Raw genomic sequence first — 15,737 nt, 5'->3', positions numbered from 1 at the left:
TTATCTTTTTGGCCTTCCTTTTTGTCATTGGATGCTCTAGGTGTCCAGGAGGGCGGGAAGTTTGCCCCCCCAGTAATGCGTTGGGAAAACCGCACCATCCTCTGGAGAGATTTGCGATTGTGGGTGGTGCAGTTGCCATACCAGGCGGTGATACAGTCCGACAGGATGCTCTCAATTGTGCATCTGTAAACGTTTGTGAGGTGATAAGACACATTTATTTAGCCTCCTGAGGTTGAAGAGGCGCTTCACCACTGCAGTCCCATCGATGTGGATTGCGGGGTGTTCCCTCTGCTGTTTCCTGAAGTCCACCATCATCTCCTTAGTTTTGTTGACGTTGAGTGAGAGGTTATTTTCCTAGCACCACACTCCCAGAGCCGTCACATCCTCCCTGTAGGCTGTCTTATCGTTGTTGGTAATCAAGCTTACTACTGTTGTGTTGTCTGCAAACATAATGATTGAGTTGGAGGCGTGCTTGACCATGCAGTCATGGTTGAACAGGGAGTACAGGAGGGGGCTGAGCACGCACCCTTGTGAGGCCCCAGTGTTGAGTATTAGCGAAGAGGAGGTGTTGTTTCCTACCGTCGCCGCGTGGGGGAATGATGTGATAGAATTTCACTTTTCCTCAAATTTGCTTTGTTAAATCCCCAGCTCCATTAAATGCAGCCTCGGGATATGTGGTTTCCAGTTTGCATAAAGTCCAGTGAAGTTCTTTGAGGGCCGGCGTGGTATCCGCTTGGGGGGATATAGACTGCTGTGGCTATAATTTATGAAAATTATCTCGGGAGAACACGAGTGCGGTCTGCATTTGATTGTGAGATATTCTAGGTCGGGTGAACAGAAGGACTTGAGTTCCTGTATGTTATCACAGTTACACCATTTGTCGTTAATCATAAACTTATACCTCCACCCTTCTGCTTCCCGGAGAGATGTTTGTTCCTGTCGGCGCGATGTACTGAGAACCCAACTGGCTTTACAGAGCCAGACAGTATTATCTCGAAAGAGCCATGTTTCATGGAAGCAGAGTATGTTACAATCCCTGGTGTCTCTCTGAAAAGCAACTCTTGCCTTGAGCTCATCCATTTTATTATCCAGCGATTGGACATTATCGAGTAAAATACTCAGGAGCGGTGGGTGGTGTGCATGCCACAGGAGTTGCCACAGGTGTTGATGGTTTAAACACTCAGACTCAGATATCCAAACTTTGGTGACTAACAGTAATTTAAATGACCCACGTTTACACAATGTGGTCGGTTTTCTCCTGTTGCCATGCAGGTTTTGATATCAGAGGGGCTCGGGAGATACGCCAAGGATCCAAAGTTCGTGGCGGCCACCAAGCACGAGATAGCAGACGCGTGCGAGATGACCATTGACGAGATGGAGAGCGCGGCCAGCCACTTGCTGAATGGCGGTGTGGCGCCGGCGGTTAATGGGGTCAACGTGTACCCCGTCATGAGCGAGCGGGACTACGACCTCCAGGACGCCACGGCCAGTTACAGTGACGAGGAGCCGGAGGTGGAGCTTAGATTACCGTACGAGGAGGACCTGGCAGACGAGATGATCTGCATCACCACTTTATAGCATCGGCTGGAGAATAAACTACTAGAAACTAACTACTAGCTGTATGTACTCTACTTCATATAGACTACAGTACCATCAGTGGAAAACTAAATGAGAAATGCATCTATTGGCTTACGACCAAAAGAAGTGCCTTTTACATGGAAGAGAAAGGCACCTATGAGGAGAGAGAGACACACTTATTCTCTCACTCACCCTCTGCCAGCCAGGGAATTCACATCACTTCTGTCAATCACAGGACCAGAAGCCAATCCTGGTGCCAGGGAACCATGTTAGTCCCACCCTCCCAGACCGACACCACTGGCGCTTAGGAGGCCATGAGCATCTGCCATAGGTCACCATCTGGAGGTGACACTCACAGGTTCATCAACGAGCCAATTGCAGACGAGGACATGGCGTGTCAGTGGAGGAGATGGACCTATTGGCAGAGGCGTAAGGTACCGTAGGCAGGTCGTTAAGGGTGATGACAATCAGATGTAAGATGTCATTCCCTCTGTCACTTTATTAAGATTTTGGCATATCATGCAAGTTTTCAATGCAAGCATAGAAAGGCATATCTCTCCCCACCTAACCCCCCTTAGATGTTTTAGTATAACTTTGATCCCGGAATCATTGACATAAATAATTAAAAGATGGCTGTAGATGGGTCACAACGAACAGAGAATAACCAGTTTACGTATGCAGGAGATATCAGTCACATTTATAGCATCATCCAACTGGAGATATACACTTCTGAGACGACTACAGCATGGAATAAATGCACTAGCAGGCAGGTTGTTTTTAATTTGACAATAGCCTGACGATGAATATTTCATAATAGATATACTGTAAATGAATTGTATTATATAAACAAAAAGAAAAACTTTGTAAAGAGATGTTCTATATTTTGTAATTGTGTACCATTTCAAAAGAAGATCAGCAATACACACCCTAATGAATCCTATTATGCTACCAGGAAAGAAGATCGCTGGTGTTATTATTTTATTAGGTACATTATTCTAACATTTATTTTGCCTTTTCTTTGTTGTTGCTCATATGCATCCTTGACATGTCTGTGAACAGCTTTTTAAAATAGTTTTGTTTTTCGTGTAACAACACAGCTGCACAAGATATGCAAAAGTCTTTGTTTTTTACTTGTTTTATGAGCATAAGAACACTGTATATGTGTTATTCAAACCACACCAACACCAGTACCACAAAGTAAAGTACCCCTTATTAAGAGCATCTTTGTAGGACTTGATATTAGCTAAGCCTCAAGGAGGCTATTCTACCTTTATAAAGATGTGATACTAAACTTCCGTGTTTGCATATGTTGTGCAGAGGAGGTGCACAGAACAGAAAGGTCAGATGCCTAGTGCATTGACAATGCTGCTTCATTTGCCCATTTTGAAATGAATTCTACAACTTTATTAGTTTCATCTGTCCCAACTGAAATGCCTTCTGCTGCTGAAAGAAAACAATATGATAGACGTGAGATGAACAGAAATCTCCCCGTCGTTCTCAATGCTTTTATTGGGATTTTTCCTCAATATACAACTTGTTGATCACGATTAATGTAAGTTAATTCCACTGATCCTTTCAAACTGAATCTTCCTAATCACTTGGCCTTTATGTTGTTGTGTGTGAGACTTGTGACAGACTGAGCCGGTGTGAGCCAGGACAGACGGGATGCACGGTGGTTGATTGGTGAGGCACGTATTCATCAGGGATGTTGACAGGGCAGATGAGCTCAAGTGATGAGGCTGCATCTAGCCTGGGTGCCAGTCTGGTTCTGCTCTCTCGCCAACTCCTTACGGAATTGTCAAGCAAAACATGACAATGGAGTAGGCAAAAGCACAAACAGATCTGGGACCAGGCTAGGTATCATCATGGTCTAGGTAGGTCCACGGACTCCACCATTGTTGTCCTCTTCTGTTGTGTTGTGTCATATTTGGCCTGAAGTGTTTTAGCTGGAGAGAGGCTAAGCAATACTAACCCCCTCACTCTCTCAGCCTCTCTGGCTTCTCTCTGCATACACTATACCTCGTGGTGGTCCAGCATCGTCTGGGGAAAACATATCATCCTTCCTCTCAACCAACCAGTCTGTTTCCCACAGCCATCTTATCTGTCCAATGAGAAGGGAGTGTTTGTACTACGGCTAATTTTACAAGAAAACGCCACTTTTGTTGCTATCAACGCAAGTTGAAAATTGATGCACCACAAAATTACTTTACACTAGCAGACAAAAAATAAAGTACTAAGTTCACTTCTTTTTCAGGTGCTGCCCTGGATAGTTTGAATAAGCACAGATGATGGGTAGGTGATGAGACATGTGGGATCTGTAATTCATGAGTGTTTGATTTGTAGTTCATAAGTTTGCATTGCGTTCTCAGTCAACCTGAATACTGTCTTGAAAATGTAGGTTTTCCACATTGTGTGCACATTGAAAGGGCTCTTTGAATTGTTTGAGTAAAAAAAAATGTGTTCTGGTCTTTTTGTTGAGAATTATCTTGTGAAAGGACCAATGCGCATTCCAGGCACGTTATACTATTCGTAGCAATTACTGATAAACTGAAAATATGCATTATTTTGTAAACACTTTTAAAAAGGTTGTGTTAAACTAAAGATAAAACAAACATACTTTTACCTCATGTCAGGGATTCCTGAAAAAATGATAAGAGAAATTTTTTTGGTTCATTCTATACCAATGGTATTTCAATATTAGCACATAGCTGTTTGTCTTTGCACAAGTAACTGTATAGTGCTATTGTTTCTCCTTTTTTTCTATACACATTTTTGTGAATTAAGGTGAGACAATTTTGTACTTTTTTTGTGACTGTGTGTATGGTTTAGTGAAATCTATATTTGTCATTTACACCTCACCTTTCAATGCTGGGACAGAAAGAATCTGAAAAAAATAAAGAAAAAAATATACATTTTCAAGGTGCACTGTTACTCTGTTGGTGGGTTAAAAAAAGATAAATCCAATGGTAATATACCAGTTTACAGAGAAACCCTTGTTGATTTAAACATTTTGATTAGTTTTCATTCTATTATTATAATTATTATGATTACTATTACTACTATTACTGTTATTAAATATGTATTAAAATAGAAGATAATGTAAAATATGTACAAACATATGGAAAGACCCATGGTAATGTTCTCTACTTGAAAGTCCTTATATTTACTCTGTAATGTTTTTATTCAGTAAACATGATTTCTCTTAGTAGCAAATGCTTTATTATGACCCTCTATGTTTTGTATCAATTCCTTTTTTTCCCTTTTTTTTTGCCTTGAATTCATTTGAATCAATAATGATATTTTATTTTCTAATGATTATTACTGAATAAACTTACACTGAAATTCTACACTGTATGTTCATTATTTGTGCTTTGTTTATCGATAAGCCATCCTTTATGTATTGAACAGCATGTTCATAGTGTTTTATATATATTCCATATATATACCATATACCATAAAGTAACGATAGATTCCACAGTTAATATACATTCTGTAACATACTTTAGGTAACATACTCTGTGATCAGCCAGTCTCTCATCCCATTCTGGATGTAGTATTAAAACCATACTCTAAAGTTTTTTTTGGTTATGACAAGGTAAGAAAGTCATACAAATCTCCTTATTAAGGTATCAATAAGTCATATTCTTACAAACTAAGAGGTATTACATTTACATTTACATTTAAGTCATTTAGCAGACGCTCTTATCCAGAGCGACTTACAAATTGGAATATTTATTTATATATAGGTATATTTAATGAATGTATTAAAAAAGGCATAGAATATGAGTGACACTTTATTGGTGCTGCTGGTGCCATCAGTGGATTTATCTAAATGCCTTTATGGATCAACTGGGGGAGACTTTGTTGTTGATGGTTGCCACAGTGGTCTGCATCTCTGACCCCTCCTCCTCAGATGGCCATGGGTCCCTCCCACACAGCAGGAAGGGCACTGCATATCTCCGGAACTGGACAAGACACAACACCATTATCATACACTGTTACTGTGTCCGACATTTTGTTGTATATCAAATGGCTTCAATGTTTAAAATAACTGTTCATGGTAAACAGCAGCTGTTCAATCGCAAACTGTATGAAATTAAGTCGCAGTGAAACAATGTTCTACCACAGGACCTGAGCTAATGGTGACTGAAATTACTTTCCCATTTTTCTCCACTAGATGGAGTCTTTAGACTGCTAACGAGTGTCTGGTGTGTGGCAAGGTGCATTGCAGTGATCATTCTACAGATTAGTGTCTAACTTAATCTCCTATCACATTTATAGGCTTATTATCATCCTTGACATTTTTTGCTTCCTATATTTGATCTTGTTTTCAATACAAACAAAGTGTTTCATTGACTGGTTTGCTGACGTCACGAAAACGATGCTCACATTTCAAAGGGGCATAAGGGCATGTCTTGTTATGGTTCTGAATGGCCAGATAGCTAACAACAACGAAACTGCCATGGTGTGAATCATACGTGGCACGTTTCAGTTGGTTTGAACTTGTTCTTGATACCATGTCTTGTTTTGAGGTGTTTTGACTGATGTCACGTCTTTGCTAATATGGAAAAATGTGTGTTGGTTTTGTTGCTAAACAACCAACCCATCTATACACATGTGTAGATGAATAGAATATGTACTGTATGTACAGTAGCAGTCAAAAGTTTAAACATACCTACTCATTCAAGTGTTTTTCTTTATTTGTACTATTTTATACATTTTAGAGTAATAGTGAAGACATCAAAACTATGAAGTAACACTTATGGAATCATGTAGTAACCAGTGTTAAACCAGTGTTAAACAAATCAAAATATATTTGAGATTCTTTAAAGTAGCCACCCTTTGCCTCGATGACTGCCTTGCACACTCTTGGCATTCTGTCAACCAGCTTCATGACGTAGTCACCTGGAATGCATTTCAATTAACAGGTGTGCCTTGTTAAAAAAATGCAGGCTAAATAAATGCTTCACAGACACATCTCAACATCAACTGTTCAGAGAATTCTGCATGAATTAGGCCTTCATGGTCAAATTGCTGCAAAGTAACCACCACTATAGGACACCAATAAATAGAAGAGACTTGCTTGAGCCAAGAAACTTGAGCAATGGACATTAGACCGGTGGAAATCTGTCTTTGGTCTGATGAGTCCAAATTTGAGATTTTTGATTCCAACCGCCGTGTCTTTGTGAGACGCAGAGTAGATGATCTCAGATGGTCTCCGCATGTGTGGTTCCCACCATGAAGCATGGAGGAGGGGGTGTGATGGTGTGGGGGTGCTTAGCTGGTGACACTGTCTGTGATGTATTTAGAATTCAAGGCACACTTAACCAGCATGGATACCACAGCATTCTGCAGTGATATTCCATCCCATCTTGTTTGCGCTTAGTGGGACTATAATTTGTTTTCAACAGGACAATGACCCAACACACCTCCAGGCTGTGTAAGGGCTATTTGACCAAGGAGAGTGATGGGGTTATGCATCAGATGACTTGGCCACAATCACCTGACCTCAACCCAATTGAGATGGTTTGGGATGAGTTGAACTGCAGCGTGAAGAAAAAGAAGCCAACAAGGGCTCAGCATATGTGGGAACTCCTTCAATACGGTTGGGAAAGCATTCCAGGCGAAGCTGGTTGAGAGAATGCCAAGAGTGAGCAAAGCTGTCATCAAGGCAAAGGGTGACTACTTTGAAGAATATAAAATCCCTAATATATTTTGATTTGTTAAACATTTTTTGGTTACTACATGATTCCATATGTGTTCCGGGATTCTTCGGATGGCATTGAAGAGTACACCACATCAGTCACCTGCTGGCTTTATCATTAAGTGCATCTATGACTTTGTCCATGTACGTACATTGACTGTACGTACATACCCCAACCAGAAGCTATGGATTACAGGCAACATCCGCACTGAGCTAAAGGGTAAAGCTGCCGCTTTCAAGGAGCGGGACTTTAACCCGGAAGCTTATAAGAAATCCCACTATGCCCTCCAATGAACCATCAAACAGGCAAAGCATCAATACAGGACTAAGATTGAATCGTACTACACCGGCTCCGATGCTCGCCGGATGTGGCAGGGCTTGCAAACCATTACAGACTACAAAGGGAAGCACAGCCATGAGCTGCCCAATGACACGAGCCTACCAGACGAGCTAAATGACTTCTATGCTCCAAACGAGCCAAGTAATACTGAAACATGCATGAGAGTATCAGCTGTTCCGGACGACTGTGTGATCACGCTCTCCGTACCCGATGTGAGTAAGGCCTTTAAACAGGTCAAAATTCACAAGGCTGCAGGTCCAGACGGATTACCAGGACGTGTACCGCGAGCATGTGCTGACCAACTGGCAAGTGTCTTCACTGACATTTTCAACCTCTCCCTGTCTGAGTCTGTAATACCAACATGTTTCAAGCAGACCACCATAGTCCCTGTGCCCAAGAACACTGAGGTAACCTACCTAAATGACTACCGACCTGTAGCACTCACATCTGTAGCCATGAAGTGCTTTGAGGGCGGCAGGGTAGCCTAGTGGTTAGAGCGTTGGACTAGTAACCGGAAGGTTGTGAGTTCAAACCCCCCATCTGTCGTTCTGCCCCTGAACAGGCAGTTAACCCACTGTTCCCAGGCCGTCATTGAAAATAAGAATTTGTTCTTAACTGACTTGCCTGGTTAAATAAAGATTACATTTGATCATGGCTCACATCAACACCATTATCCCAGAAACTCTAGACCCACTCCAATTTGCATACTGCCCAACAGATCCATATATGATTAAATCTCTATTGCACTCCACACTGCCCTTTCCCACCTGGAGAAAAGGAACACCTATGTGAGAATGCTATTCATTGACAACAGTCCAGCGTTCAACACCATAGTGCCCTCAAAGCTCATCACTAAGCTAAGGAACCTAGGACTTAACACCTCCCTCTGCATCTGGCTCCTGGACTTACTGACAGGCTGCCCCCAAGTGGCGATACAACTGCCACACTGATCACGGGGGCCCCTCAGGGGTGTGTGCTCAGTCCCCTCCTGTACTCCCTGTTCACTCATGACTGCTTGGCCAGGCACAACTCCAACACCATCATTAAGTTTGCCGATGACACAACAGTGGTAGGCCAGATCATGAACAACGATGAGACAGCCATGGGAGGAGGTCATAGACCTGGCCGTGTGGTGCCAGGACAACAACCTCTCCTTCAACTTGATCAAGACAAAGGAGATGATTGTGGACTACAGGAAAAGGAGGACAGAGCAAACCCCCATTCTCATCGATGGGGCTGCTTGGCCCAAGACCGTAAGGCACTACAGATTGTTTTGCGTATGGCCCAGTACATCACTGGGGCCAAGCTTCCTGCCATCCAAGACCTCTATACCAGGCTGTGTCAGAGGAAGGCTCTAAAAATGATCAAAGACTCCAGCCACCCTAGTCATTGACTGTTCTCTCGGCTACCTCACAGCAAGTGGTACCGGAGCGCCAAGTCTAGGTCCCAGAGGCTTCTCAACAGCTTCTAACCCCAAGCCATAAGACTCCTGAACAGCTAATCAAATGTCTAGACTATTTCCCCCCACCTCTTTTAGGGTGCTGCTATTCTCTGTTAATTATCTATGCATAGTCACTTTAACTCTACCTACAGGTACAGTACATATTACCTCGACTAACCGGTGCCCCCGCACGCACATTGACTCTGTACTGGTAACCCCTGTATATAGCCTCGCTATTTTTATTTTACTGCTCCTCTTAATTATTTGTTACTTTCATTTCTTATTTTTTACTTAATAAATCCTCTACGGGATCGGTGTCCCCCCGCGGGACGGTTGAGCTAACGTAGGCTAATGTGATTAGCATGAGGTTGTAAGTGACTAAACAAATTACCAGGACATAGACATATCTGATATGGGCAGAAAGCTTAAATTATTTTTAATATAACTGCACTGTCCAATTTACATGAACTTTTACAGTGAAATAATACCATGCTATTGTTTGAGGTGAGTGCAAAATATTGAACTTGAAAATATATTACCAAACCAATTAGGCACCTTTGGGCAGTCTTGATACAACATTCTGAACAAAAATGCAATGGTTCATTGGATCAGTCTAAAACCTTGCACATACACTGCTGCCATCTAAAGGCCAAAATCCAAATTGCGCCTGTACTGGACTAATACATTATGGCCTTTCTCTTGCATTTCAAAGATGATGCGCATATTATTTTCTTTGTCTTATTTTTTACCAGATCTAATGTGTTATATTCTCCTACATTAATTTTATTTCCACAAACTTCAAAGTGTTTCCTTTCAAATGGTATCAAGAATATGCATATCCTTGCTTCAGGTCTTGAGCTACAGGCAGTTAGATTTGGGCTGAAATTTTCAAAAGATCCTTAAGAGGTCTTTTAACATGTATTTTTCTTAAAACTGCATTGTTGGTTAAGGGCTTGTAAGTAAGCATTTCACTGTGATGTTTACAGTTCGGAGCATGTGACAAATCAAATTTTATTTTGGTATTTCACTATTAATCTACAATGTATAAAATAGTCAAAATAAAGATAACTTTTGACTTGTACTGTATGTGTACCTGTTTGTTCATTTAGAGGTAGATTTATAAGTATTCCTGTTTGTTCATTTAGAGGTAGATTTATATGTGTACATGTTTGTTCATATAGAAGTAGATTTATACAATATGTGTACCTGTTTGTTCATGTAGAGGTAGATTTATACAGTATGTGTAACTGTTTGTTCATGTAGAGGTAGATTTATACAGTATATGTAACTGTTTGTTCATGTAGAGGTAGATTTATACAGTATGTGTACCTGTTTGTTCATGTAGAGGTAGATTTATACAGTATGTGTACCTGTTTGTTCATGTAGAGGTAGATTTATACAGTATGTGTAACTGTTTGTTCATGTAGAGGTAGATTTATACAGTATGTGTACCTGTTTGTTCATGTAGAGGTAGATTTATACAGTATGTGTACCTGTTTGTTCATGTAGAGGTAGATTTATACAGTATGTGTACCTGTTTGTTCATGTAGAGGTAGATTTATACAGTATGTGTAACTGTTTGTTCATGTAGAGGTAGATTTATACAGTATGTGTACCTGTTTGTTCATGTAGAGGTAGATTTATACAGTATGTGTACCTGTTTGTTCATGTAGAGGTAGATTTATACAGTATGTGTACCTGTTTGTTCATGTAGAGGTAGATTTATACAGTATGTGTAACTGTTTGTTCATGTAGAGGTAGATTTATACAGTATGTGTACCTGTTTGTTCATGTAGAGGTAGATTTATACAGTATGTGTACCTGTTTGTTCATGTAGAGGTAGATTTATACAGTATGTGTACCTGTTTGTTCATGTAGAGGTAGATTTATACAGTATGTGTACCTGTTTGTTCATGTAGAGGTAGATTTATACAGTATGTGTACCTGTTTGTTCATGTAGAGGTAGATTTATACAGTATGTGTACCTGTTTGTTCATGTAGAGGTAGATTTATAAGTATACCTGTTTGTTCATGTAGAGGTAGATGAGAGGGTTGTACACTGTGCTGCTCTTGGCCAGGTAGACTGGCACAGTGCCCAGCAGAGGACTGATGGGGGCATCAGGGTGGGAGACCACCACGAGGGCCAGGGTAGCGTAGGGCAGCCAGCTGACCAGGAAAGTAACCACCATCAGAACCACCATGCGGGCCACCTTAGCCTCCGCCTTGGCTGCTGCACCCCCTTCTATACAGCCCATTGCAGAGACCTGCAACAACAACAACATCACAGCCAGGTTGTGGAATATGGATAGTACAGTATGTAAAGCTTGCCGAATGCATGACACAGACAATATGTGGTCATACAGAGAGTATGTCTTGGGCTACGAGTTTTTCCTGACCTTATAACCTGACCAAGAACAACTCCAGACTACAGGCTGAATTTTTCTGTTTCAGGTCTTGAGATCAGGAAAAACTTGATTGGCCCTAATTATGACGCACACTACCAAACTGGCACAGACACTGTCTGAGCAGACACACCTTTAGGGCCGTGCATGTAAACTACACATTGAGTGGACCTACCTGTCTTAAGGTGTAAATGAGTTTAGAGTAAGAGGCCACGATGATGAGGAAGGGCACGGCGAAACACAGCAGGAAGTAGCACAGGATATATGACACATTATTGGGGTCCCGGTTGTGCCAGTCCGGGGCGCACGATGTCCCCACGCCCTCCAGCTCGTACCTGTAAGGGAAGTGAAGTTTAGTCATGGTTTACTATTATAATCTGAGTGGTCTCATTACATGATACCTCATCAGTACATAGCAGTGTGGCGGATTAATCTGATGTCATTACAGTACCTTCCCCAGCCGAATAGGGGCGGGGTGTTCCAGAGGAGAGACCAAACCCATGACAAGGCCACACCCCCAACCGCATGCTTGGTCTGGAACGAGATTGGTCCTAGCGGCTTGCTCACCACAAACATCCTCTCTATGGCAATCAGAGCTACCGTGCACAGTGACGTGATACCTGCAGTACACCCCAGTCACACAGTACAGTACACCAGTCATACAGTGCTCCACAGGGCCTCATCGTAAAGTTATTTTGCAAATTATATTGTTGTTGTAATTAAAGGTACAGTAATTACAGATAGTGTTGCCTGAAGATTGCAACGACTGATTAGTATGACAGAATCATTACGAGAACTCATTTTAATTGATTTGTTTAATTACGAGTTTGATTCAAAATAATGATTCAGCTAGATGGCCATAAGAAAATGATTAAATTGAAACAAAATCAACATGGTTCCATATTATAAAATATGTTTTAAAAAAGTTAACAATACAATCGTACTTTTTGAAGCAAATATAGACTTTTAATACAGTACATGTATTTTCAAATGTACACTTTACAGTAAGGCCATATTTGTAGAGAAGGAATGAATGTCATCACTGTCTATGTATATGTGAAAACAAAGTATATCCCAGAGACGGTTCTGGGAGCCACTCACCAAACAGAGCCACAGAGAATCCCTCTATGATACAGCCGGTCCGTCCCAGGGAGAAGTACCCCAGAGCGTTGTTGACCACAGACAGAACCCCACCAGTCAGCGCTGTCCCCAGGTCAGCTACGGCCATGTTGACCAGGGCGTAGTTCAGAGGTTGCCTCAGCTGCTTGTTCATCAGCGACACCACGATCACCGTGGAGTTCAACACAATGGCCGGTACGGTGAACATAGCCATGACGATGGAGAGGGTGATGAAGCCGGCTCGGGGCAGGAGCTCCTTGCCCTCGGGGGACGGTCCCAGGTAGGACGAAGCGTTGAGGAGAGAGGCTGGCAGCTGCATCATGGATATAGAACGACAACAAGCACACACCACACAGGCTCTCACTCTCTTGGAGGTGGTAAGAACCTCCACACCACACTCCAACACAAGGTCTCTCACACTCCCTTAAGTCTCTCAGAGCCCACACCACTCTGACGGCAGCGAAAGGGTGCACAGACTGAGACACAGAGAGTGGAATATCTGAGATTAGGTGTTCTAAGTCGTGTGATGTAAAGTCCCACAAATCCAGACTTAACAAAGAGTAATTCCCTCAGGTGGTGATCCTTGATCACAATTTACACCTGATTGTAGAGGCGCCAGAACAAGTTGTCTCTCACCAATTGCAAGTGCCCTCACAGGAATATGTGTGTTAAATTACTCCAGTCAAGGTGATAGGAATTTTAAACTTCCCAGGATCCCTCTTCATTCCTTGACATCCCTGGCGAAAATGAGTGTCACTCCAGAGAGGGGCTTTCTGGGAAATGTCTGACTACCTAAGCTTTTTTGCTGTCACACACATGGACATACACAAACTCTCTCTCACACACACACTAACACATGCACACACAAACTCGTTCTCCCACACACACATGGACACACACACAGGGTCAGTGAAAGTTGAAAGTGTCAGCCTCTGACTAATAGGTGTGTGAGAGAGGGGCACTCCAGGTCACTATCCTTTCCTGATTGATCTGACCTGTCCAGCCTTCCTTATTTTAACTTACCATGGACCTAAAACAAAGCTGTGTGTTTGTGTGTGTGTGTGTGTGTGTGTGTGTGTGTGTGTGTGTGTGTGTGTGTGTGTGTGTGTGTGTGTGTGTGTGTGTGTGTGTGTGTGTGTGTGTGTGTGTGTGTGTGTGTGTGTGTGTGTCAAGTATCATTAAATACAATTACTATTCAGTGTATTTACTTACTGTAATAATTTTCATAAGGTAATGCTATTTTCTTTCAATTACTGTTTTGATTCTATTGTTTTATGATAATCTTGGATGCTCATTTGAATACAGATGAAGATAATGTTCTTTCCCATGTCAGCCTCCTCCCATCTATTATGTGTTGTTGTGGCTCAGTTTTGCTTATCCAGGTTATTTCTTAACTACAGTAATACCGCCACGTAATGGATTAAATAAACCATTATAAAAATAAACACTGTGTTGTGCTGGTCCTGGCTGGTACACTGTGTTAGCAGCTGCTATATTTAGTCTCTGGCCTCCTCTTGTTCCTCCAAGTTTTTATCAAGTCGGAGGAATCCCCACAGAGATCCTATGAATTACAATTTAAATAGCTATTGTATATATGTAATTCTATGGGAATCCGCCTCCTTTCTCCGGACTACTGTATATACAGTCGTGACAAAAGGTTTTGAGAATGACACAAATATTAATTTCCACAGTTTGCTGCTTCAGTGTCTTTAGATATTTTTTTTTGATATTTTTGTGTCAGCCTCCTATGGAATACTGAAGTATAATTACAAGCATTTCATAAGTGTCAAAGGCTTTTATTGACAATTACATGAAGTTGATGCAAAGAGTCAATATTTGCAGTGTTGACCCTTCTTTTTCAAGACCTCTGCAATCCACCCTGGCATGCTGTCAATTAACTTGGGCGGCAGCGTAGCCTAGTGGTTAGAGCGTTGCACTAGTAACCGGAAGGTTGTGAGTTCAAACCCCCGAGCTGACAAGGTACAAATCTGTCGTTCTTCCCCTGAACAGGCAGTTAACCCACTGTTCCCCTCATTGAAAATAAGAATATGTTCTTAACTGACTTGCCTGGTTAAAAAAAAAAAATTCTGGACCACATCTTGACTGATGGCAGCCCATTCTTGCATAATCAATGCTTGGAGTTTGTCAGAATTTGTGGGGTTTTGTTTGTTCACCCGCCTCTTGAAGATTGACAACAAGTTCTCAATGGGATTAAGGTCTTGGGAGTTTCCTGGCCATGGACCCAAAATATTGATGTTTTGTTCCCAAGCCACTTAATTATCACTTTTGCCTTATGGCAAGGTGCTCCATCATGCTGGAAAAGGCATTGTTCGTCACCAAACTGTTCCTGGATGGTTGGGTGAAGTTGCTCTCGGAGGATGTGTTGGTACCATTCTTTATTCATGGCTGTGTTCTTAGGCAAAATTGTGAGTGAGTCCACTCCCTTGGCTGAGAAGCAACCCCACACATGAATGGTCTCAGGATGCTTTACTGTTGGCATGACACAGGATTGATGGTAGCGCTCACCTTGTCTTCTCCGGACAAGCTTTTTTCCCGATGCCCCAAACAATCGGAAAAGGGATTCATCAGAGAAAATGACTTTACCCCAGTCCTCAGCAGTCCAATCCCTTTACCTTTTGCAGAATATCAGTCTTTCCCTAATGTGTTTCCTGGAGAGAAGTGGCTTCTTTGCTGCCCTTCTTGACACCAGACCATCCTCCAAAAGTCTTCTCCTCACTGTGCGTGCAGATGCACTCACACCTGCCTGCTGCCATTCCTGAGCAAGCTCTGTACTGGTGGTGCCCCGAACCCGCAGCTGAACAAACTTTAGGAGACGGTCCTGGCGCTTGCTGGACTTTCTTGGGCGCCCTAAAGCCTTCTTCACAACAACTGAACCACTCTCCTTGAAGTCCTTGAAGTTCGCTCTCCTGTGAAGCCCTTTTTGTGCAAAGCAATGATGATGGCACATGTTTCCTTGCAGGTAACCATGGTTGACAGAAGAAGAACAATGATTCCAAGCACCACCTTCCTTTTGAAGCTTCCAGTCTGTTATTTGAACTCAATCAGCATGACAGAGTGATCTCCAGCCTTGTCCTCGTCAACACTCACACCTGTGTTAACGAGAGAATCACTGACATGATGTCAGCTGGTCCT

At 42.2% G+C, this 15,737-nt stretch overlaps 1 protein-coding gene and 1 pseudogene across 1 annotated transcript; one reads left to right on the top strand and one right to left on the bottom strand.

Annotated features, from left to right (window-relative positions):
• LOC118375447 (voltage-dependent L-type calcium channel subunit alpha-1D-like) overlaps positions 1-4,925 on the top strand; it is a 162,288-nt pseudogene extending 157,363 nt beyond the window's left edge.
• A 382-nt stretch (positions 4,926-5,307) lies between these two features.
• Positions 5,308-12,918, bottom strand: LOC118376361 (parapinopsin-like). Its single transcript, XM_035763074.2, has 5 exons — positions 12,567-12,918; positions 11,917-12,085; positions 11,641-11,800; positions 11,085-11,327; positions 5,308-5,543 (listed from the first exon to the last, which is right to left on the bottom strand). Exons 1-5 carry the CDS (start codon positions 12,904-12,906, stop codon positions 5,424-5,426), a joined length of 1,032 nt encoding a protein of 343 aa, XP_035618967.1. The 5' UTR covers positions 12,907-12,918; the 3' UTR covers positions 5,308-5,423.
• Positions 12,919-15,737: the final 2,819 nt, after the last annotated feature.

Source organism: Oncorhynchus keta, chromosome 21 (genome assembly GCF_023373465.1).
Source record: "Oncorhynchus keta strain PuntledgeMale-10-30-2019 chromosome 21, Oket_V2, whole genome shotgun sequence".
Lineage (NCBI taxonomy): Eukaryota > Metazoa > Chordata > Actinopteri > Salmoniformes > Salmonidae > Oncorhynchus > Oncorhynchus keta.
This window is presented reverse-complemented; position numbering and strand designations above follow the sequence as displayed.